The sequence below is a fragment of the Trachurus trachurus genome (assembly GCF_905171665.1).
Source record: "Trachurus trachurus genome assembly, chromosome: 12".
Lineage (NCBI taxonomy): Eukaryota > Metazoa > Chordata > Actinopteri > Carangiformes > Carangidae > Trachurus > Trachurus trachurus.
The window spans coordinates 11,896,582-11,923,226 of NC_139908.1; the positions used below are offsets into that span (position 1 = coordinate 11,896,582).

At 41.9% G+C, this 26,645-nt stretch overlaps 1 protein-coding gene across 2 annotated transcripts in view; it reads left to right on the top strand.

Annotated features, from left to right (window-relative positions):
• Window positions 1–25,826, top strand: part of dym (dymeclin) — a 53,137-nt gene extending 27,311 nt beyond the window's left edge. For both annotated transcript variants that reach the window (XM_083984168.1, XM_083984169.1), the window contains 3 exons: window positions 12,764–12,946; window positions 14,925–15,038; window positions 22,797–25,826. In XM_083984168.1, the coding sequence (XP_083840294.1) occupies window positions 12,764–12,946; window positions 14,925–15,038; window positions 22,797–22,946 (447 nt within the window). In that variant the 3' untranslated portion in view covers window positions 22,947–25,826. The remainder of the gene's footprint in view (window positions 1–12,763; window positions 12,947–14,924; window positions 15,039–22,796) is intronic.
• Window positions 25,827–26,645: the final 819 nt, after the last annotated feature.

Below are 26,645 nucleotides of genomic sequence, written 5' to 3' on the forward strand. Positions count from 1 at the left end.
GGTTTGCCTTTGGTTTTAAAGATGTCACATCTTTGAAGAAGGACTGCTGTCTCATCGGTCCTTTGTTTCCTCCATGTCTGGCCCTACTCTCTTTCCCTCCTGTAGTGAACATGGTAGTGAACTTGACAACGGCCTGCTCTGGAGTTATTCATAAACCCTCATCTTAACTTGGGAAGTGAGGAAGTTTAGGGAGCTATAGGGAGAGATAAAGTGGAGCCAAATGCCAGGAGGAAGAAAAAAAAAAGAAGAAACAATAGAAAGAGGAGAAACAGGCAGGAGGAGTGGAGATGAAGGGGATTTGGAGAGAGGGTGGGTGTAAGCGTGTTTTTGTGACGGGCATCTGGAAACAATGTAATTTGGCTGAGTCTGGCTCTGGAGAGAGAACTAATGTTTGTTTAATGTGGGATTGTCCTGGACATGTAATTGCTCTCTTTACAAGGGAGAGACTGAGAGGAGGATATGAAAAACTGTCGTCCAATGCTCTAAGCTGTGGGTTAAAGCTGGGTCCATTCAGCTTATGCGCTAATGTCTCCCTCTTTCTTGCTTTATGTCTGCCTCTTGGTCTCCGTGTCTCCCCCTCCTTCTCTCTACTATATATCTATATCTATATCTATATCTATATCTATATCTATATCTATATCTATATCTATATCTATATCTATATCTATATCTATATCTATATATATCTATATATATATATATATATACATATACCAGCCCCCCCCTTCCAATCCCTGAATGTGTTTGTGCTGCTGTGTCTGGTTAGTGTCAGGGAAGAAAGAGTGAAGGGTTAGGGCCCCTTGAGCCCCCAGGGGACTGCCAGAGGCTCCCAGTCTAACCAGGGCAGCTCTCTGGGGGCCTCACAGTTGCTCTCTGCAGCCTCTGCACCTTTGATTGCAGATGTTTTTTTTTCCTCCCTTGCCCTTTGAGATATGTGCACTGACATGCAGTATGTACCCATACACACTAACAAACATAAAAAGAAAGGAAGTTTGTGCAGTGTTGCATTGCTTTGCGTTGTGTGTCACTGTTTATACTCCCAGTTGGTGGTAGTGGTAATGTTACTTCTCTGCCTCTTCGTCTGTTTACTGTTGCACATTTCTGGGAAGAGACTACAAGTACACACACACACTCTCTCTCTACCTCCCTCTCTCTCTCTCTCCCTCTCTCACTCACACATACACACACACACACAGCCAGAAGCATGTTGGACCACCCTGTCTATGTGTTTATGTGTGCTGGTTGAGTCACAATCTGTGATCTCTTTTTAATAGCCAGAGTAGACACATGCATTAACTTTGTAGCACCATTCCTCTTGTTTAGGGGGAAAGCAGAGCCTGAGGATATATCAACAGATAATAAACATTATGCCTTCTGTTTATTATCTGAGCTTCCAGGAATTAACCACTTTTGTTATTAGGCTACAAAAATGTTTTGTAAAATCCACAGTTTTCCATTAATGTTACTATAGCACACAGACAACAGTAGATTGTGGTTATGGAAGTGATTCATGTACAGTCTATCAAGAATATGTTGATAAACACAACATGTCAATACACAGACTGTTTTTATAATGTTACAAATACATGTTTACTGGAAGAGATTATTTAGATAACTTGAAGTAGCCTGTGTCAAATATTTTTTATTTACTTTGTTGCAGTTTTTCTTGTTTTGTGTACGTTTTACATTGTTAGTTTATGACTCACACATACTAGTAGTTACTTCATGTAGTTTTTATAGTCACTACAAATAAATTGGCCAGAACAAATATTACCTTTTTGGAGATATAGTGGTGTATAGTTTGGCCCGTGAGTAACAAGAAATTACAGCTCAGGAATACCAAAGTATGGGTTTCTATTGCATAGTTTGTCCACCAGATTTATATTGCAACTGTAAAATGTCCCACCTGGTATGTAGTGCATGTTCATCACAATTAATTTTTCAATGTTATTTTTTTTTTTAAACTACTCAATCCAATATATTGATCATCATCAGCTTTTCTTTTTTCCCCCCCTTTTTTTTTTTTATAAGTCAGAAACATCAATATCAGTATCAGACAGGCTGTAGTCTGGGGTAAGACTGATTTCTAATAATCACATGTTTTCAACAGCAGTGGTGTGAAAGTAATGAAAAGATACCTGTGTATCTTCCAGGGAAATTATGTGGGAAATGTATTGATGTATCTCAAATAGAGTTGCTCTCTTCCAAGCTCCTTCCCCATCCTTCTCCCCTGATCTTTCTCCCCTCTGCATATTTCATGTGAAATGACTTGAATGGGTCCGTGTTCAGCGGAGCCTCCACTTGGCTCAATCACAAACCTGAATCTTGTATTTTCAACTTATATTTTTTCCTATTATTACTCGCGCTGACATTCTTCCAAGTCAATTTCGTCTAATTCCATGGTGCTGATGGAGACTCTGGGGGGAAAAAAACAAAAACAGTGTTTGCCAGTATGTGCCCTTCCATACACGGTTTACCTGGGAAGTAGGAATTGATTGATTGAAGTATGAATTATCCTATCACATTTCATACGGTCGTTTGATGTAGAGCCAGTCTCCCCCACAAGACTGATGTACATTATCATACCGCTTTCCCTGAAATCAGAGGTTACTTTGCACGCGAAGCTTCTGTCATTTCATGTGAAAATACCCAGAGGGGAGAGATGGAGAGAAAAATGACAAAGTGAAAGGGCACCTATACATTTCACCTTTTATTCCTCCAATTTCAAACCTTTTATGTATTCGCCTACAGTTGAATATTCCTGTCTGGCAGTACGACATCGGGATTTATGACTAGGATATTATTATAACAGCTAGTTGTGAACTGATCTTGTTTGATGATGTAGCGAGATGTCAGACAAATTACTGATATTATCATCACTATTTTTGTTATGACTGTGTAGTCATTTGCATATTAAATAAACCTTGTTGTGTCTATGGTCAGTCAGACATGAGCCCAGCAAAAAAAAAAGAACAAAAAGCAACTTCCACATCATTTGAATAGAAACAGACCGTGGAGGCATTGGGAGTGTCAGTGCAGAAGGCTCCAGTTGGTTTTTCATCCACCCAACTCTGAAAGCCTTGTTGTTCTGTGTGTGTGTGTGTGTGTGTGTGTGTGTGTGTGTGTGTGTGTTGCTCATGCATGCACACTCCACACTGTTATCTTAACTAATCAAATATGCATAAGAGCACATGTGGTGGTAAATTATTTTGAAACATATTTCAGTCATTTCGCTCAATCACCACAGTGACTACTCTGTGACTGTGAGAACTTCCCACAGCAACGAAACACTTCCTCATGGTTTCGGTGTCTGATAGACCTTCAAACTGTGCTTCAAACGTGACTTTCACGTTTGATCACGTTTCCTAATCTCACTGGCACTGGAAGCAGCACGCCGCTGTTATTAGTGTGATCTTCCACTAAGGTGTTATTAGTAACATACGTTTATGAATAAAGCTTAATAAAACAGAAGTTTCCATTCACACTTCATAAACCAAACTCAAAGTTTAAACAGTTTTTACAGCACTTGGTGGTCTTCCAGAACGTTAACGTTAACAACAACTGTAATCAGGTCGAGCTTTATAAATTATGACTAACCTCTTAGACTTATGCCACTTTTTATATTTGCTCATTATGGCATCCTATCAGTCTGTCTCCTTCACTTCTTCTCATTAAGGCGGTATCCTGCTGTGAGTGAAGAGATGACTTGCTCACTGACCTCGCTTTTTTAGTCTCTCATCTCCCCAAATGTTCTTCTCCCTCACCTGCACAGTGAAGATGGTGTCAGGCCAAGTTGTTAGTTTACTTGTTACACCATCTCTCTCTATATCCGTCAGCCTCTCATCCTCGCTCCTGTCTCTCCCTCTGTCTGTGTTTATTCTCGGGCAGTAGGAGTGCCACCCCTGCAGGCAGCAGGTGCTCTGGGGTCCTAATGATTGTCTGCTTCCAAATGGTAATTGGGGCAGCCCTGCTGTGCCCTGGTCTTTTCCTGATCGAGGCACAGCAAAACAGAGCGCGGCTCATAGCAGATAAATTAGCGCTGCCCACCTATCTGCCCGGGTGCTGTTGCAGCTCTTGGCGTCATCTTCTTTTTATCATTATCACTCACCAACATCACTGCTGTTTGGCCCTGTAGCCTCCTGCTGTGAGTGCTAGCCAGGTCTCACAGAAGAAGAGTGCTTATTTAAACCGATAATAAGGTGTCTGCCTGCAAATATCATGGACTTCCCCGCCGCACAGACAGTGATGCAGTGGTTGTCCAGCACAGTCTTTCCTAAACAGATTCTAGACTCAGACTGGCAGACTGTGTTGATTTGCTGGTGCTATTGTTCTGGGGGGCAAACACTGTCTTTTGCCTCATTCTTTGTGTGTGTGTGTGTGTGTGTGTGTGTGTGTGCGCGCATGTGGGTGCATGTGTGTGCGTGTACAACAAAGGATGTTTTGTGCATGTGTGAGGCTATGGGGTAATAAGAGGCTGACCTGGGCACAATGCTCCACAAAATGGTGTGATTATGACATGGCCGTGGTACCATAATGCAGGTCAGACAATGACCTATTTAAAAAACTCCCAAAAGACAGAGCAGGCTGCTGCTACTCAGCCAGTCTGACCCTCTCTCTCTCTCTCTCTCTCTCTCTCTCTCTCTCTCTCTCTCTCTGTCCATGCACTGTTTTTTCTTCTCCACATGCTTTTTTTGTTTTCTTTCTTTCTTTCTTTCTTTCTTTCTTATTCCCTCTTTTAAAATTACTGCTTTTCTTTTTTTACATTTCACAAGAAACTACTCCTCAATATTTATCTTCTCACTGTCGTTTTTTTTGTTTTTTGTCTTGGCAGTGATGACATGTTTAGGTGTGGCTTTCGTCTCTTTCTGTTTGTCTCTTTGTGTATCTGTCTGTGTTTATCTCCATGCCCTTGTCTTAATAGCTCTGGTTTGTCTGCCCTGCAACAGCCTGCAGTGAGCAGCGGGGCCAGCCAGGGAATCACTAAGCTATTGGTTTAATGATGCCAGCTCCTACTTTACAGGGATTTACATGTCTGTGTCTCTAAACACCCTGTCCACACACACAAACCCTTACATAAAAACATGCTTGGGTATGATAGGACGGCTAGACATATATACACACACACACACACACACACACACACACACACACACACACACAAACAGAACGATACAGCGGTGTCCTTCCCAGTCACAGATTGCATCAGCAAACTCTATAATTTACCTTGTCAGATAGATAGCAAAGGTCAAACATACCTGCAGACATAACACATTTGTGCCCAGCATGCTGAAGAATTAGCAGCAGAATCAGACAGATGGAAAAGCTTACAAACACACCGAGTTGTGTATATACACACACTAAGAGCCTTCCTGCATGGTTTGAGTAAATGGTGAAACAAGTAAAATGGGGCAGGATCATTGAGACTAATGATACAGCTCATGTCTGAGGCCTATGTTTTCTTGGGTGGAGAGAGGACATTAAACAGCGGCATGAGTGGTTGTGACTAAATGACAATGCAGGAGGCTGGAAAATAGCACATGACTGGAGTAGAAGGGGCAGAGCAGCAGAGAGCAGGGAAGGAAAAAATGAGGAAGGAGAGAGAAAAAGAGAGGGGGAGAGAAAAAAAAAAGAAAAGGCGCTAATGGTTTCATGCAGTCATACAAACACATGTCAGGTGTTTTCTGGTCGTCTAGCAGATACATTTTTGGGGAAAACAAGTGTAAAGTACGGAGTGGGGAAGTGGAAGAAGAGGAGGAGCCAAGATATTTAAATCCTGTCTGGGTTTCAAGTAGACCATGGACCTCTTAATCTTATCCACTTGACAAACATACACACAGGGCCAGGCAGACGTCTAGCTAGCCTATTTTCATGTGACCTGAATTCCCCAGTGTGGCATTTTTTTTCCTGCCAGGCTAATCTCATTAAGCCGGGTGCAGAGCTAGAGAACAAACACACACCAGGCATCCCTCACTCCTACTCTGCCTTCCTCTCCTCCTTTTGTCTCCTCTTCATCACATTCATTTTCTCCATCAACCCCCCCTCCTCCCTCCTGCTCTCTTCTTCCGTGCTTCCATTTTTGTTCCTGTCCTCCTTCCTCTACGTCCTCTGCCTCTTCTTCCTCCTACTCAGTTGTCTCCCATATCTGTCCCTGCTTTCTTGCTAATTATGGCCTGCCACGGCAGAGGAGAATAGAGCAGGTCTAGCTAAGGCAGTGGATTTGAGCCCAGAGAGCCACCTCTGCTTTCAGACGCACAATCAATCCTCATTATAGCCGGCTCCCTTGCCTTCCTCTTGCCTCCTCATGTCTGCCTGTTAAAGGCCCACACACACACACCTTCATCCGCCAGCTTGTGGAAATCAATGCAGTGCATTATTGCATCTGTGTGGCAGGTCTCATTCTTGGTCAAGACACATCAGAATACAGTTATTTACAATCGTCTTTATCTCTGTGCCTACTTTCAGTGGTGGGTTGTGTTTGTTTGTGTGCGTGTTAACATGCATGAGATTGTGCATACACTGATGTGTGGCTACAGCACACACCCAAAAAAAAAAAAAAAAAAAAAAAGGCCACACAGCAAGCATAGTTATTTATAAGATAAGCACTTGTTTCTGAAGCAGGGCACAGAAGATGGAATATAAAATGCTACCACATGCAGTTCTGTTGCAGATGGTTCGCCCAGATTGGAGGTAGAGTCTCAGCTTGCCGTTTCGTTCTCACCAGGCTGCTGTTTTTGGATCAGATGTTAGCTGGTATTAGCAAATTCTTTACCAAAACGGGTCACCATCAGGACGGTCATTTTTGACATGAAAATGAACATTTAAAGCAAAATCAAGGAAAAAACCCATAGGCCTGTACTGTTGGTTGTTTTCCCCATAATAACATCAGATTTTCTTGGTCTGAAATGTGTCTCGCAGTGCACAGGAAACAAACTTTTTCTTTTATAAATCATACATCTTTTTTTCATCTGTTTATTCATTTTCTTAATAAACAAACATACAGAAGACAGGACCAGGTAAAACGACAAAACCACACAACAACAACAAGCTGGGAATAGCAACACAAAAACCCAAACAGAAAGATCAGTTCCGGGTAAATGTGACAGGTACATTATTATATTATTACAGTGGGAGCTAAACAAAGAGGAAAATGAAAAAACAAAAACAAATAATACCGTCTTTTATACAAATGCTCTCGTGAGTATAGCACAAAAATTTCAACACATGATTCCATTTCAACACTGACATCCTGATCTGTGGTCTTCATTTACTCCAGATAAATGAGCTGAACCAACCATGAGTTTTTTCACTATTTTATGATTGAATAAGAGGGGAATCATTTGTATTGGATAGAGCAGAAGCGGAAGGACATTCATTTTCAGAAGTGAGATTCGGCCCAGCCATGATATGGAAAGATTGTTCCATCTCTCCAAATCTTGTTTTATTTTATCGAATAGTGGGTTAAAGTTAGCTTGAAACAACTGATTGAATTTAGGTTTAATATATTTACCTAAGTATATGAAACATGTAGAGGACCATTTGAATGGGAAAGGATTAGGATTATCTGGTGGTTGTCGTAAATTACCCATAGGCATTGCTTCTGGTTTGGAGAAATGAACTTTATATCCAGAAAAGGCAGCAAACCGGTCAATAATCTGAATAAGACGAGAGACTGATACAGAGGGGTTTAACATAAACAACAACACATCGTCTGCATATAATGAAATTTGATGTGATATTTCTAACACATCCAGTCCAGCCATTAAAGGGTCTCACCTGATAGCTTCCGCTAGAGGCTCAATAGCCACTGCAAATAAAAGTGACGACAGAAGACACTTCAAGACAGCCCTGCCTGCTGCCCCTCTGGACTACAAAATTTGTGGACCTAAGTCCGCTGGTTAGAACTGCAGCCACTGGTTCTGTATACAGGACCTTCTCTAAATCATACATCTTTACTGATTTACACATCTGCACATTAAAGATTCAGCCGGCTTGCTCAGCACCTTATTCTAATGTATTTTACAGGACTTACAATACTTCCAGGGAATACACTTTCCTCATTTCAACCCTGAGATGAAGCAGGATGTAACCCCAGAGGAAGTTGCTGATGAGTACTGTCTAAGGGGCGAGGCTTCCTGTAAAGCAAAGATAATGATTAAAGCTTTGGGGCCAACTGGCTGAACTGGTCAATTAAAAGCCCAACAGTTGTTAGAATGATGCACATGTGCACTTACAGTGTTTTGATTCCTGTTCCGCCATCTATCTCGTTAATATCACTGTCCCTGATTAGTATTCAGTGCCATTCTGAGCACTGTCACAGCATGATCAAAAGTCAAAGTCTGCATTTTTATAATAGTGGCGCGAAAGCGTGGCGGTCTGTGTATCAGTAGATGCCCACACACTCTGCAGGGAAGCAATGCAAAGTATCCAGCCAGTCTTGTAGACCAATATTTCTCTTATAAATTCCATTCAGCTGCCTCAGTTTCAGTGCAGGGACACGGCTGTAATTAATGTCATTAGTAGCACCTGTGCTTCTCTGCTATGACTAGTGAAAATGAAAAAATGATGCGTACAAACATGGCACTTCATTCATTTTCTAGTAAAAGCACTCTGTGTTTACCAGAATACTATTAGGAGAGTAAATGACAGAGTGCATCTGCAAAGTATTCTGATGTCCACAAGTAGTTCAGTGCCTACTTTTTCCTGTGTGCATTTAATATATCAGGCAATATTTGATTCTCTGCAATATTTTGGTTTTTATATTTATACATATGTGTTTACAAGCAGAACCGCCATCATTTAAAGAATTTTTTTTTCCAATTATAAACACGTTTCTCATATGAATCATATTTTGGTTTCAGTTCTTCTCACAGTTTTGCATGTATGCCACTAGACTCTCTCTGTTAGTGCTATTGCATTAAGTTAAGTTGCTCTGAATTTCCTCGGCTCCTGCCCTCTCTCAGGCTACATCCTTTTGTCTGAGTTTCTTCTTAGCTGTTGACTGCTAAGCCTTTTGGCTCCATTCAGCCTGACATAGATACACTGTTTATGGACATCTTAGGGATAAATGAGCTTTCAAGCGAATCTCAAAGCAGCACACTTTTCTAAATGATCTTGCATTAAATTGGACAGGAAGGTAGTCATAAAATTGTTGTGCTTTTTGGCAAATGATCGAGAAATTACTGAAAACCAGGACATTGTGCCTCATGCCCATTTTACTGGCAGTGCTTGTTTTCATTGAGACAAAGCATTGTTTTGTATTTTTAGATTGGTTTGGAAACTGACTGCATCATCTATTGATCTTATCTATAATACCATCAGTGCATGATAGATTCTACAGAGCTCTACCCACAGTTGTCACACCACAGGAAATCAGACATCATCTCTTGAGTTGTATTCAGCAATTCATTTCTGCCTGGATTTTTATCTCTTTAAAGATTATTCATTTTCCCACCGTCTCTGCAGTTTCCTTTCTCTGTAAGAGCTAAACATGTTATCTCGTCACAGTGGCTGGCGTCTGTCTGTCTATCTATCTGTCTGTCTCGACACTCTTTTGTAAACACACTAACTGTAGAACAATGTATGATAGAATATCTGCAGGTTTCCGGTAAAGAGCAGATGGTCCGATTAACTTTTGGAATACCTTGCTGCTTGGATCTCCATATTAATTACAATGGTGGTGTTACTTGGAACGAGCAGAACTCTTAGGATTTAAGTGGTGCTACAACTGGCGGTGCAAAGGTTAATGGTTTCATTTTACCAAGAAGCCGACAGCATCAAGAAAACTGACACTTTGTAGTTTGACAGATGTAGGATGTATCACATGGCTGTTGTCCTCTAATGAGAAGAAGAGTGGCTTTGACAATACACTGAGTTACCTGCAAACAAATCAAGCACAATACAAGCAATCCAATACGACATCAATTCTGACTGGCACTCCACTTATTAGTTCCCAGAATTAAAAAAAAATGACCCCATATCATGCTTGATTTTACATAATATTCGGTCTATTTAAGCTGGGAAGGGTACAGTTATGTTACTGTGGATACTGAGCCATGCTTCAATATATCTACTACCCAAGAAGATCTAGGGAGACTTGCTTACAGCTTATAGTTCACAAGAGAGTTTTTCTTTTTCTGAAACAAGATAGTTGGTGTAAACTGTGTATTACTTCTGGTTTTGCCCACAGGGTGCTTGTTAAGGAGGGAACATTTTTGCTGTCATGTTCTTTTGGGGTTGACTGCCTTCCGGATCAAGTTTTAATTGTCCTGAAGTCTTTTTGGACTTGGTCTGACTTCCCCTTTGCTCCCCCCAGGATCAGGTCTTCTTTAATTAAAATTTGGTCTTTGCACATCCAAGATCCCCATACTACACCACTACAACACTGGTCACAAAGAGAGAATAATGAACTATCTCATGAGTTGCGACAAGCTTTGAGACTGGGCAGCATGTTTGGGTGGACATCACACATAGACCCACACTCAAAATCCCAAAGTAGATCAGGGATAGCCAACATGGTGCCTCGGGAGCACCTGGTCGCCCACAGGGAGCCAATGAGTCATCCTCAGGGCACGTTGTATAAATAGCATGAGAAACTCGATCTATAAATAGCCTAAATTACCTCCACATTTTAATGAATGAAAAAATAAGTGCTTTACAATTGTGTATAATACTTAAAATAAATAATGATCTATTTGGATTTTAAATCTTTGACCCAACTGGTGTCAGTATTTAGTTCTTGCTCATCTGTGATTTTAGCTACAATAATTAACAAACCGGGCTATTAACCGTTTAGCAGAAGAAAACCTACCACTTTCATAAGCAGTTGGAGGAAGAGTTCTTCTTAACTACACTGAAAGAAATGTGTGGGGGCGACTGTGGCAACAGCAAAGCTCCACAACAAGTACATGCGACAAGCCCCACAATGCCAGATACCCACCAGGTAGCTTATTATAGGTAGAAATAGCCTGTGAGTTAAAGAGGAACTGTGCAAGGTTTTTTACCTTAATTAGCAAAACAGGAAAAAAGCGACCAGACTTGCATAGTTCCAGGAAGCTTTGAACAAAGAGGCAAACAGACATCTTTTTGCTGTTTCATGTTTTCTCCTCAAAAGAGGCTCTCCTAACACTGCTGCCCCGCAGGACAGCAGACAGCAACAAACGGAGTTTATCTACAACACCATAAGGGGGTGTTTCATAGAGAAAAAGGCACCGTAGATGGAAAAGCTTTCTGTAAAAACAAACCAAACCCGTGTGATAACCAACTTCTCCACAGGTTTTGTCATGTTAAGGTGACCCCAATTTCTACAGTACCACTGCCTTATGATATCTGCGAGAAGGATGGGCTTCAAATACATTATACTTGGTCAGGAAAATTGCAAGTTTTTCACTTTTGTGTAAGACATGTAAACTGATCCATTTGAACAATGAACTGCAAGATAAATTTAAGACTTTTAAGTCTCTGACAATGATCGGCGATGTAAATACATCTAAGGCCAAGATGAACATTGTCTCTGTGTTTTTACAAAGAAAGAAATTGCTGCACTTTCCGTCTGTGCAGTGAGTGCTGAATGACAATACCTCTGCGTCTAGAGCCTTGGACAGCGCTGCAGAAAAGTACTCTCAACTCATAAATAGACTTGAGCGAGAGTTCGAAGACAGGTTCTGTGACTTTGATAAGCTGCAGCCATATCTGTCATTCATTTCAAATCCTTTCATGCGAGTGGACATGACATGCATTGCTGAGTGACTTAGACCGACTTCAGCTCGGATGCTGCGGAGGTAGAGATGGAAATTCTTCCGTTGCAAAGTGACATTCACCTCAAAGACCACCAGGGCTCACCGAACTTTCGGTGCCTTGAAATGGACTCATTTGCTCCCTCTCCAACATGGATACCACTGTTGTGTCTGTGCAACAAATGTGACATGACAGTCAGCAGCTGGTTAGCTTATCTTAGCATTAAGACTAGACATGAGGAGAACAGTTAGCCGGCTCTGTTCAAATGCACCAAAGCCCGCCTGTAAATCTGATTCATAATGTGCTGTATTACGTCATATCTTTAAATCTGAAACCTGCATGAGTTTCCTTTCCCACAAACGACTCAAGAAGTTACGTATATTCCTGTCCCCAAGAAATACTCTAGCACATAACCACCACATAAAATGACAGACTTTTGCACTTTACGCTAGGCCAAGCTACAGACACGAGTGGTATCGATCTTCTCCTTTGACGCTTCAACAGAAAGCCTTACCTTATCTCACCTCACCTCTTACCTTAGACATACCTATCACACTCTTTTCTCTGCTTAGAATCTGTCTTTACCGCATTTCGATTTTTTTGACAAGTCTTCTTTGTGTGAAGAACTTTGTAAATAACTCATCATGTCAGCCACTCAACCTCTTGTGTCTTATTCTCCACGCATCCCCCTCCCACACATCTCTCTTCTCATACTGTCACTTGTCACTTCAGCTGTCGTCGCCCCAAGAGGAAACATACTGTGACATGTCCTGATCTGTGACTTACAAGGTCACCTCTCTGTCCCTCACCAAGACCTTGGCTGACAACTTACACCGTTCATTCCCTCCTTCCCTCATTTCACTATTCGCTCTCTCTCTCCTGCTCCTCCTCCTCCTCCTCCCACCACTTCCACCTCGCTGTTACCCCCTGCTGATCAGTCTATCAGGAGGCAATTATTTAAAAACACCATTAAAAGTGAAACCAGTGTAGTGGGAAACCAATTAACCTTTACATCCTTCCTCTCCCCTAGGCCCAGGACCTGAATGTGATTGAAGAGGTCATCCGCATGATGCTGGAAATCATCAACTCCTGCCTATGCAACTCTCTGCACCACAACCCCAACTTGGTGTACGCGCTGCTCTACAAGAGGGAGCTCTTTGAGCAGTTCAGGATGCACCCATCCTTCCAGGACATCATGCAGAACCTGGACACGGTCAGTGTGTGCCTCTTTTGTGGTAGTTACCCCCCCCCCTCCCCATGAATAGCAGCGGTAATGTGAGAGAGGCTTTGAACCGGGAGAGCTTTACCTCGTGGCTGCTGGCTGATTTGTGGTAATTATTCCATAGATCAAGGTTATACAGATTTTCCCTGAATGTCCTCTTCGTCTGCAGGGAAAGTTTTCAAAAAGCCAGAAACCCCGGGAACACATGCGCACTGCATCATTAACATAGTGTGTAGTTGGACTGTATAGCATGCTGAGGTCTGTGAGCTTAAGTACTATTGATGAATTAATCAGCCCCCTTGTGTCAAGAGGCTCTGTGTCAAATATTCATTGAGAGTGTTTGGTGTACGGGGGAGGAAGGGACAGAGCGAGAGAAAGCTGTCCTTCATCGCTGTATTAGTCATGTAGAGGGGGGAAAGGAAGCTTTTGTGTATGTGTATGTGTGTGTGAGGGATGGGGGTTGCTGCATACACTGCCATGGGCTTTGCTGTTATCCATAAGTATGAGGGAAGCATGCTAGCTGGAATCTCCCAGTTAAGTCAGTCTCCCTAAGGCTATTCTCCGAAGCCTTACCCGTGCTTGCAAATCCGTGTGTGTGTGAGCATGAGATTCAAGATGAGGGGCTGCTTTTTTGCTCCTCTAAATTAACCCCATATGGGAGGCCTTCAGAGTTAATGAAGAGATTAGTATTAGATAGATGTAGACACACGCACACAGTGTGCTTGTGGGCTCTGGTGTGTTTCTCTAAAGCATGAGTGGAGAAAACATTGCCTGTAGATCCATTTTCCACTGTTGGTTTGACAAAGAAGTGCATTAAAAAGAATCAGTAATACCTAGAGTTTTTTAATGATCAAATATCAAACAATTCTCCGGGGGAGAACCTAGCACAGCAGTGGAAATGCAGAATACAGTTTCCTTGATCTCTTGTTTGGCTTAAACCCAGAAGGCCTCAAATAATTTGAGCTCCACTGAAGTTCTTATTTTAAGTGGGAAGAAACGTGCACAAACCCTATGGTGAATTTGTAATCTGAAATGCTGTATGTCTTTACTGAGTGTGTAGCCTACAGGCATACTGTACTAGCCCAGCCTGTTTTTGGAGCATCTTAAATTTGCGCAGCATGATTACACTCACAAGGTTATAACCATTTATAACCATCATCCATTATTATTTCCAAATATTTACAATATTTTGGTATAATTGTCATACATACATGCATTTTCATAGTTGCAACACACTGCTGCAGGAAAATCCATGGATGCAGTTTGTTGGTTGTTAAACGTCATTTCCAAATCAAGCGAATCAAAACAAGCTAGCTGCTTCTGTGACTCTTAATGTTGTTAACAGGGTTTAACGTTGACATCAATGTTGTTATTTTCAGATTGAAGCCCCTCTATATGTAGCATGATGCCACTTTGTTCTAACTCACGTCTACATATTGCAGCCAGTGTCATCATAAAGGGTGTGGCTGCTGCAATATCAGTGTGACAGCTCCAAACAGTGGGATTAGACGAGTCAAAGAGCTTCATGACAGAACTGGGAGTGGATGTTAAACCTCAGTGAGATCAAGACAACCAGATCCTGTATATCTACAAACGGGAACAGGGTTTAATGGTGAATTGTGCAGCTGAGAGCCTGACCATTTCTGAGGCCAGAAACAATATTGATGCTTCTTTTTTTTAATCAATTTATCTAAATTAAATCTGTTTTAATACTATTAAAATAACTATTTGAGAACATTTGAAGTCACTAAGACTGATCGCTCTACTAAAACAAATCTTTTTTTGGCCGGCTATTGGTTGTAATTTCATATTTAGTGCACAAAATGAACCAGAACTCAATCGTATCAAGCCAGTTTCATAATCCTCATGCAATTTTTTGTATTTCTTAGCGTGCTTGATGCTTTACAAAACATCACCATCAGTTGGGTTCTGCATGATGATTGGCTGTTTCCTCCTGTGTGACCATTAGGTGATTGGTTTCTTCAGTCAGCGACTGGAGCAGGCTGGAAGTGACCTGTCAGTTGAGAGGGTTCAGGAGGTCATCATGAAAGGAGCCCAGGCCCTGCCCAAAGACAGACTGAAGGTAAATCACACACACACACACACACACACACACACACACACACACACACACACACACACACACACACACACACACACCCCTCAGGAGGACAGATAAGATCACAGTATGAAAGGACAAGGAATAATGAAAGATAGCTGGCTGAAGAAGAAAAAAACCCAGGGAGACAGACTGGTCATCAAGATTCATGTGAAGAATCGAACAATGTGTTGTTGAGACCTGCGAGCTACGGTGGATTGGCGGCGGCGAGGTGAAGAAAGAAAAACGAATTAGTTTGTCTGGACAGGTGAGCGAGAGGGAGAGGTATGGCTCGGGGAGATGGACTGAGGCAAGGGGGAAAGATGGAAAGAACCACTGGGACATGAGACAAAAGGCCAAACCCCAATTCTCATTAGCATTAATGCCCATCTTCATTCCATCTCCGCTAGCTCGCTACATGTGAACATGTAATGACATTTCAAGGAGATGGGACGGCGGGCTATGGGGCACTTTGTCATGGGCACATAAGATCGGAAGGAAGGGGCAGGGGGGTGTGGGGGGGAAATAAATCTGCCACCGCGCCTCGTTACCCAACACTCCCAACACTCCTGGCGGGTTCGCTAACCCCCGCCCCTCCCAGTGCTCCTCCATTAATCAGTGAGGAAATATGTAACCAGCGGTCTCCCCACTCCGCTCCACACCCGCACAGAAGCTCTTAATTGCATGTTTTATCATGTGTTTCATGTTCTATACTTGGCAGCTGGCTGCAAGGCATTTGTCTCGCTAGCCGGTGTGGAAGAGGGATGGTGCACGGCCACGAGTCCATGTGCTTCTCTCCCCGCCTCGCTCTCGCTCTCGCTCTCGCTCTCGCTCAGCACCTCGAAGTGCTAATGTAGCGATCGACCGTAGAGCCGTAGAATTACACATGAAGCAATGTGGATAACCTCGCCATGTCCTTCAGCGAGGTTCGCCGTTACCTGTAGAGCACAACTCGAGCGCCCAGCCAGCCGTGGTGGGCCCGGGAATACGTGCGTGTCCGTGTGCGTTTGCAGATGACCGCTTGATATTGTGCGTTGTCGGCGTCAGTCGGTGTGTGTTCAGATGTGGTGCGCAGCCATGTGTGCCGGGGTCTTCATTTCTGTGCAGAAGCGTTGCTGCGTCTCGCATTGACTCTCCCAACATCTGAGTGCTTTCCCGGCTCCACAGGGTGCCATGAAGCGGAGAAAATATCTGGGCAATGTCTCCTCGGGGAGAAGTCCTCGCCGCTTGATGGTACCATCACTCAAACAAACAGCTGTCCCTCTTACCTCTCGCTTCTCTTCATCTCATGAGCTCATTCTGCCACTCAGCCTCCAACACGATAATCCATAGGTTGGATTTGTGTGTGGACTCATTGATGAGTTGTTAATTACTCAGTAAAAGCTCCTAGAAAGAGTATTGGTGCCTCAGTCAGTTGTGCATACAGAGTAGGCTGACCAGAAAGAGACATAAGGATGTTTATTCCTCTTTAAAAAAAACAAAAAAAAAACAACTAAAATCTGGTCCAAGCTTGTAATTCAGCTTCATTTTTCTCTCATCGGTGAAGTCACTCTATGGCAACTTTTCTATTTCCCATCAATGACCAGAAATAATTATTGTGGACACAATTACTCATGTCATCTAAACTGGACACAGTTAAATTTGCTGTCTTGAAAACAGTTTGTTAGGAGGAGCCGACAGTTGTTAAGTAAATAAATTTGTTTCTATTTCACTGGCAAAAAACACAACTGTGCTGTTTTAGGCGAGGGCGACCATTGTGGACACAGGACAACAAAAGGCCTGTTTACCTAAAGGAACTTAAAAGCAGTTACACAAAGACGTAGACATGTAAATTAGGTCCCAACTGAAAGAAAGGGTTAAAAGAAGGTGGTAAATACCCCAGGGACGACCCTCAGTGCCTCGCCACTCAACCGTCTCCCTGTCTCTCTCTCATTCTTTGTGTATGTATGTGTTGTTTCAGGGTGTGTGAGGCTCTCATGGGCAGTGCCTGTGGAATGTGTTGTTTAGCCTGACCAGCTGAAATCTGCCTTATTGAGCAGCGATAGCCTACAGACTCTCTGGCTCCTCAGGGCAGGACGGAGGGGGAGGGAGTGGTGGTTGGGTCGGGGGATGGGGGTGGCGGCGGCGCTGGCGCTGGGAGCTTACCAGCTGTTCCACAGTACCTGAGCCTTGATCTGAAGTCTGACGGCTGGTCAGTTCTTTCCCACACGTCTCTCACTCTGAAGCCTCCTTCTGACAAGTGGAGGAACTTTTGAAGACCCTGTTTGATTGAACTGTGCAACAGAACCCGTCTCAGCAATTGATCTCTGGTCCTGGATTCAGCAAACATCTGAAAATGCAACTCACAGTGCAGAAACACGAGGGCTAGTGTGAGATTACTATATAGTAGAAATTAGAGGTACCCTCTAGCTAGTTATCCTTACCAGGTATTGTTGTCATATCCAAGTCATGAGCCAAGACTCATTACAAATATGACCTGATCCTGGAACTTGATTAAAAGTTACTTTACGAAAGGTGTTAGGATTTATCCTGAGGGGGGCACGTGCATGTGTGTTGTACTAAATATCATAGTAATCTATCCAACTGTTGTTGAGACATGTCACTCAAAACCACAAGTGTGAACAGTCGAGGAAATGCCTGTACAACATTTTGTGCCAATCCATCATAAGATAAGGTTAAAAAAAAAAAAAAAGTAAAAAGTTTGTGTGCATGGCGACACAAAAGGAAAGGTCAAGGGGTCACCTCAGTCTGCAGGGCTTTGCTTCTTGGGACCATTAACGTCTTGTATAAACTTCCATCCTTGCTTGTTGAGATCCGTCTGCCTGGACCAAAGTGGCAGACCAACTTCCCCATTGACATGCAGCTAGCACTCTTCAAACTCCAATACTCAATTTACATGAATTATAAACAGAGAAAAACAATCACATCTGCACATGTGAGATCCTGGGACCTGCTTAGGTGGCAGATTTGGCTCGACTTCTGCACTAATAAAAAATAGAAAACATTTTATCCACATCAGGATGTTGAATTGGGAGTGCAAATATCCCACTATTTCACTTCAGTGTATAAAAGAAGACGATGGGCTTATATATCTGAGAATATACTGATGCATATGAGATATTTTGTGTCCATGTAAATCACCAATATATATTATTGAAGTGAACGACCAATAGCAGTCCCTTTGTTTACAATGATTCAATATTAGATTACAGTATTTGTACACTGACCATGAGATTTATCAAAGAGTAATATGTTGTACTTTGTAATATAATCTTGCAGAGCTTGTGTACCTGCATGTAAGTGAGTGTGCGCGTGTGTTTGTGTGTGTGTATCGAGTTCATATTTGCTCCCTAGCCGCATTCTTCTCTGTCTGGCCGAGCTCTGACAGCACAGCAGCGTGCAGAGGAGGGAAGGGAACACAGAGTCCTGAGTGAAGATATGAGGCCAGCCAGTCAGTCTGTGTTCAGGGGCGAGGGCCTGACCCGCCAAGACCCATAACTAACTGATATGAGCCTGGGCCAATTGGGCCCAGACAGCTGCCAGACTGAGAACAAAACAGAGGAGGGGAGGAGGCAGCAGAGTGCCAGAGGAAAGAGAGGAAGCCACAGCATGGTCAGAATAAGGGACAGGGATAATATTAGGGTGCTAGATGCTCAGATTTTTCCCAGAAAGCACTGGAGCCTGAAAGGGGATGTTGTCGCTGTGAGGCGTATACTACGTGTAGTGATATCCAAGACTTCCCAAAGCATCAAATCCCCTGGTGGCTCTTGTCCAATATTAAAGTAGGAGGAAAAATGGAGGCCATTGTGATTCAGGGATCATTTTTCTTTTTTCTCATTATGTGTTCAATATCTAGTGAAAGTGGTCGAAGGTGCACCGGGGACTTTATATTCCTGCCGTTTAGGTTCATAATTTCTCCTCCAGCAGGCACTCGAGGTCTCGAGAAACACTCATTTGGATAAAGGATGTTTGTTTTAGTGGCACTAGGTGCATCGTTTTCACTTACTTTTCAGTCTCTTGGCAAGTGGTAAGATTACGTGCTGCCTGCTCCACTGATATGAGACCACACTAACAGCCTGAAGGGTAGTTCGATGTTTCGGAGGAATAAACTTGTTCGCTTTCTTGCAGAGAATAAGATGAGAGGATCAATGCTACTGTCAGATCTGTACATTCGGTTTGACTCTTGAGGAAATGGTTAATGTAGCGTAGCTTCTTCGCTTAGCAGATACGGACAAGCCAAGAATTTGACCCTCACAAAAACCACATTTAAAAGCACAAAGTGTCTCTTTTTTATTCTTGAGATAAAAGAAACAAGATGATAACATGTTAATTTTTTTTTTTTACCATTAGCAGCTGGTTGGTAGAGTTTTTCTAACCTTCTGACAGAGCCAGTCTAGCTGTATGTCATTTGTTTATCTCCCATCAATAGATTTTCCATGACACAATAAACCAGAGAGGCCTGAGAAAGGAACCCACTCGATGTTAAGAGAAACTGTTGAATTACACAGAGGTTTAAAGGAATTCTGTGCAGTCGTTTTTGTCGCTAGGCCAATCATAGCTGCATTTACAAAGGCACAAAGCATTCAAATATATGCAGCAGTGGCTGAGAAAAGACCATTTGTGTGCTTTAAAAGCAGAGCTCTGATTTGTTTCACCTGCTCGTGTAAAACTGTGAGTGGTGCGTTCAGAGTTCACGATGAAGTGCTCGACGTATTCGCAATCCAGCCGTTGATCGAAAGAGCTTATAAATTGCAATATTATTCTTGGTCGCTATTGACGCTTGTTATGTACAACACTATATTCCCCACAGTCGCTTATGTCGGCCTATAGATGTGTCCTTATGAAAACAATAACTTACAAACATTATATGACGCATACTGCTCACACCACCATCCTCCTCATATAGATGATTAGTTATTCGGCCAATGTTTCATATATTTGCACATTAATGAAGGAGAGATTTGATTCCCTAATGCTATAAGATGGTGATATTAAAACCACATATGTTTCAAAGTATGTTGACATTGCAGTATTTGTTGATTAATTCTTTAATTATCTTAATGATCTAATTAGCATAACTGGTTTGTTTAATATATCATGTGATTATAGCAGGATATTAATCAGCTCAACTGCCGTCTGTTTTGTTTTGTTTTGTGCAAGTTCATCAATTTCCGTCTTAAAATGAAAGGCTAACCGCTACGCTGTGCCAACAAGTCAAAGTGGCTGGTTTTGAGTCACTGTCTCTAGCAGTATCATATGAACATTCGATGAGTTAGTCAGCGCGTCCACGAGACAATCACCTACACACAAATACCAGTCAGATAATACAGCTCCTGTATTGTGTCTAGCTGTCACAATGGCGGTGGTGTGTGCGGTCTAGCCTCAGTAGCCTGGCATATGGCCTGTGACCCCCGTAGCCCCTCTGTCTGTGTCATTATGATACCGATAGTGCGGCTGTGAATAGAGGCAGCCAGGACTCAATAGACAGGACTCGGACCATCACATAAAGGCCCTCAGCGTCTGTCTTTCACCGCAGACTGATTACTGGCTGCATGTGTGCATATACATGCGTGTGTGTAGACAGGAGGATATAATGAGGTGCCGTTGTATTATTGATGCTCTTCTTTTTGCTACCTGCCTGCTGTTAGGTGGGCTGGCAGCAGCCTGGTGAGGTCTGGTTGGTGGGCTTGTGTTTGTTTCTGGCAGATTTAGAAGAAAAGAAAAAAAACTTGATCACCCACTATCTCAGTGGGAGACTGCGTCAAATGGAGCTGCAGTGATGAGCGGATTAATCGATTAGTCAATCAGCAGGAAATTAACAGTGTGCTAATCATGTTTGCATCATGCTTTTCAAGATCCTTTGATTCTGGCTTCTCATCATGTGAGGATCCTGCTTTTCTCTCGTATATTGAAAATCCTGTAGGTGGTTAGTTTGGTCAAATGAAACTGCGTTACACTATGTTTTCCACTATGTTCTGACATTTAATGGACAAAAATAACTATTTTCTTAATCAAAGAAATAATAATCTGAAGATCAAATGGTCATGAAAATAACCATTAGTTGCAGACATTTATTGAATCAGTGGATTTAATGGGTTGTTTATGGCTTATATCTGCAAAAATGTCAAATTAAAATTAAATGTGCTGAAACAAATGTCAATAAAAACAAATTCTCTTGTAGATGTTTTCCTCTGTGGATGTGAAACAGGATTAGTTTTGGCCTCTTAAAATTAAGTCATTTCATGTGCAGGATTTTTTTCATGTTTCTCTAATCCTGGATTCCACATTTTTATTCCAAATTCCTCTTTTGGTTCGTTTATTTATTTCAGTTTATTTTACTGGAATAATATATTTATTGATGAAAAGGAAAACAACTATAAATAAGCCTTGGACACTAAAAAAAATAGTATAAAACAACATAATTATGTAACTGAAACTATTTTGTTTATTATTTCCTCTTATTTTATTTGACCATTTTTTTTCTCTCTGGGCTACAAAATGTCAGAAAATGGTTTAAAAGAACATCAAGCTCCACTGATGAGGATTGAATTAGGTCTTAGTTTACATAAATTCTAGAGAGGAGGACATAGAAAACACTCAATTCATCATATTTGAGAAGGTAGAACCAGTGGATTATTGACATCTTTGCTTGAAAAATTTAAACGTTTAATCAATAAAAAATAAATAAAAAAGGCTGCTGGTTAATTATCCTGGGATTGATGAATGGATTGATTGATTGCTTTATTGAACAGATTGCTTCAGCTTTCAAATTCATGTATATAATAATGTGGATTTAGGTGAGATGATCATGACCCAGTCAAGAAAAAACATGGATGCCATCGTTTCCAGAAATCACCATTTCTGTCTGTGCACGCTCGTGAGTTTTCAATGTTGTCTAATGTTTCTAAAAGTCTCATTATATGCACTTTAAAACTCTGGAGTAGTTTGGAGCCCAGGTATTAAAAAAGTGATGTGTTTCAGACCTAAATCGTATTAGTGTGGATGTAGCCTCAGCACTTGTAAACAATAAGGTCAGAGCGGCTGACAGACTGCTCTATAAAACAACACTCCTACATTAGCCAGCCCATTAAAAAGGTCAGTGTTTGGACCACAGAGTGATACCTGTCCTGCAGGCAGCGGTAACCGAATTTACCTCACAGACAGATGGAATTACATCTGCCGGCAGACTACTGTACCTGATGAAGAGTGATTACTGAAAAGGGCCTGAGCGAGTTAACCTACCTGTGTAGCAGCACCTCCATCCATCTGAGCGAGACGTCGTTTCTCTGGTCACGGCACTTTACAAATATCAAATGCGGTTGGAGGCAATTCTTTAGTGGTGTTGGCATCGAAGGTCATGGCAGGACCGGCGATACTTTAACTTTTAACATTAACCTCAGTGCCTTTGTCTGCAGAAACTTCAACAATACAACATCAGCAGGCATTTACTGTGTTAGCAAATCCAATATGTCAAATTATGTGAATGTTGCCTCAAACTATGGATGGATAATATGAGAATCGTATTGTGGGCTGTGATTGGCTGTTATCTGCACACACAGAAAAAGGCCATGGCTCATTAATGATATTTGATTTTCCTACTGTGACACATCAAAATGTCTGCCATGACAAAAGGTCAGTATGTTGAGGAGGAAGGAATTTGTGATCATTCTTTTGTTTTTGTTTTTCATTCCTTGTGCATCACCCTGACAATTTTCTCCGTTTCTCTGTTTCTTGTGCGAACAGAAGTTTCCAGAGCTCAAGTTTAAGTACGTGGAGGAAGACCAGCCGGAGGATTTCTTCATCCCCTACGTCTGGTCCCTGGTCTTTAACTCTGGAGTGGGTCTCCACTGGAGCCAGCATGGCATCGAGCTGTTCAGCATGGACTCTGGCTGAAACACCTGCTGCAGCAAACTGTGTGTGCGTGTGTGCGTCTCCATCTCCGTTCAATATAGGAAAAAAAAAAGACTGACAGCATGTGTGTGGGTGCGTGTGTGTGTTTGGGTTGTTGTGTGCGCATTACCCTTTATAAGTATGTGCACGCTGCTTTGAAAGTGCCTCGACCTTGTACAGAAAGGTGTTCCTCTTTTTTTTCTTTTTCTGCAGCACCACCTGTTTTTTTTTTCTTTCTCCCTCGTATCCTAATGATTCCTCTGCTTCTACACTGTGAAGCTTCATTCTGCACTGGTTAACAGTTCACACAGTAGCGCCCACTCATGTACAGTCAGTCCTGTGGTGAATACCTATTTAACATTTGATCAGCTTCACCCTGTTCCATAGCTCACGCCGAGTCGCATCTCTTCTGTAAAACCTTGTGTCGTTGTGAGGAGTTCAGGACGCCGGCAATGGATAAACTCACAGCTTTTTTCATGCTTACAAAGAAAAGGTCAATTAAAACATATGCACCCACGTTACACAGCTCTGGTGAACTTTCATGGACTGCTGCACTGAATGCTAAGAAGTACGGTAGTACGGATTTAATATTCAACACGAGCAATGTGTCTCGGAAGACACAGGGCACATTTTCTTAAAAACATGCTCTAAAACACAGACTTTTAAATATGTTTATCTCAAATTAGTGTTTTATTTTCACAATGCACATGTCTCTGAATACAATGGGTTGTATAAAAGATTTGTGTTTGTGAAATTAATCTCCAGACGGCTCAGAAAAAGAGAACTGATGTCCAGTATAAAGTCTTATGTTGTGTTGCAACAGATTTCAGGCTGTGCTGCTGTGGCCACCACCTCCAACACCCCCGCCCTGAGTTACACTTTAATTAATGCTTAATTTCAGTCCCTGGATAATATTCACACTGCAAGTCACATCATACTGATTCATGTGATTTCATTGTTGCTCCCAGCCCATTCATCTGACTTTACCCTGTCTTTGTCGTTTTCTCTTTTTTTTTCCCGGACAGTAACCTGAGGCAAGTGCTCAAACTGGGGCAAGTCATTAAACCCCTCTGTCCTATTGTGCATAATTACAGTTGTCACTTTATTTGCATGTTTAACTAGAGACTTTGTATGAAATTATTTATTTTCCTGTATATTGTTTTTTTATATATATTCAGCCCCGCAAAATGTAAACTGTAGTCGTACTGAAACGACTACGACTATGAAAGAGAAACCGTGGTACTTTACTTTGATTCTTCCCAGGTGGGAAACTGGCTTTATATTATTACATATTATATGACAACAGCTGTCATATTTTGTGGCAAATATTACTATGAACATAGGAGTTTAAATAAAAATAATGAATCAAAGCAACCAAAGTGTCACATGGTTATTTAGCAAAGTGAAACACTTCCATTCAGGCAGAATGTAGACTCAAAAGGGGAGTATATTGGATTTGTCATCTTTGTAGGGTTTGTACAAATTGTTTGACACCTCAACAGTAAATGTGAGCTGTAGCTTGTTTTAATTTAAATATTTGCCCTCTGCCAATTTCCCCATTGTCTTCCCTTTTATGACGTTGATGTATGCACAGTGTAAATACATCTACAGCTAGAGGACACTTGGCTTAAGGGTAGTGTGAACAAAAACAACTAGCTAGCCCAGCTTGTTCCAATGATAGGGTTAGGGTCTGAAGCTCAGTAAATTACACATTATATCTCACTTGTTTAATCTGTATATAAACTCAAGGTTTTTTTGTACAGATTAAATGTGCTCTGTGGAGGTTTTTTGTAAACAAACAAAAGTTACGTTTACATAATTACGCACCAAAACGCATTATGTGCATTCTTCAGGTCTGACAAATGTGTTCAGTGCATTTCCTGTCTGGTAAAACACTTGCAAAGCTTATGTTTTCTAACATTTAAAGTCCTCCCTTGTTTATATCCGTGTCTTCTCCGGGCTCCCAGACCTTTTTTCTTCATAGCCTTTGTTGGTGCATTGCTGCGTCTCATGCTGAATGACTGCCACCTGTAGATAAGCAGAACATTGAGAAACTAGCAGGGGTGTGTGTTGTGTCATCCATGTGCGCTTGTTCATGCATGCACAACAATCAGTACAGGAACCATCACCATAAAAAATGCTTCATAGCTCCATAGGAAAACACACAAACCAGATTTAATGTGCATCCATTACTGAGCTTTAGAGGTGCTGATGGATTTTGCTTCATCTTTTGGACGGACTTCTTTGGCTAGCTTTGCTCCCTGTTGCGAGCATTTGCGCTTTGCTAAACTATCTGGTTACCAACTTTAGCTTAATATTGTCTGGTATGAATCTTCTTATCTCTCTCCCAGCAAGACATCAAGAAGTCAAAGAAGCATATTTCACAACATGTCAAACTATTTCTTTAAAGAAATGCAATATCTTTATGATTCCTTGTCATACTGCTGTTTGATTTAAAGTTTTTAGAAGCCTGAAGAAGTAAAACTACTCAAGACTTGTTTGAAAAGTTATATGTTGTTTACCTCATCCTCTCAATACCAGTTAAGAGTTATCTTGTAAACTAAAGACTTCATCTTATTTATTCAGGTTAGGTTAAGTTAAAAAATGAGAGACATCATAGCTCCAACAGTTTGTACATACAGAATAACTTTTTTGTTCTTTTTGGACTTCAACAGTGCTTTAAACAATGCGTTTGTACCTCTGTACAGCAACAAACACAAAAGAAAAATCACCCTGAAAACCCAACTGTCAACAGCGTTGATGTCTGCATCACACAATATTAATAAAGTTTAGCACTGACTGTATCTCCCATGTTTTATTGTTGCCTGTTGTGGTCATAGCTGCAGAGGCAGCAGAAACAGAGGCATGAAACCACTTAGGAGGAAGGGGGGGTTTACAGCACAATGGCACCCACTGTGTCGCTGGAGCTCCCACTTCCCCGGAGAATTTCATGCCTTTCGTCTCTATTGTATTGATTTTCATGCCTGAAATTCTCTTATTCTCAAGGACAATATAATGGATGCAATTTGATGTAAAGAATGGCCCATTTTCAACATGAGGTCGTTGGTAGGTTACAGTGAGTCTTCACGCTCGAGGAGACTGAGGCGCTCTGTGTCTGCACCGACTCTCACCTGCTTGCAGCTCTATTATAGCAGTGCCAGATGGTTGAGCGGAGGTTTTCACAAAGTGACATGGCCCTCCTTGTTCCTTCATGGCATGGGGTCACCTTACCATGAGCTCCCGTTTCAGGTGACAGCAGGAAGATGAATGGAGCAGGGGATTCTGGGATGGGTAGTTTATTTTTTTTAGAGGCTACTACATTTTCCTCAAGGTCTAGGTGAGATTGCATTGCAGAGCAGCTCCGGAGGCAGAGGTCACGCCTAGATCAGTGTCTACTGAGTGTTGTCGAAAGTAGGGCGCTGGAGACCAGTTAGCTGAAGTGGTTCTGTACTAAGTACTGGTTGCCCCTGGTGACACCAAACTCATTAATATGACAGATCACTACGGTAACGATGGAAGGTCGTTAGGCTCAGTGGTTTTAGGATGAGGTCACAGCAAGGGTGGGTAGGTGGGGAGGCGGGCTCACGTACAGCATGAAAACAGCACCGAGAGTCAGATATAAATATAAAAATAAACTCAGACAAAACAGATAACACTCAGTCTCGCTGTCATTCCTTCCTACAAATCTCCAGTGGAATGAAA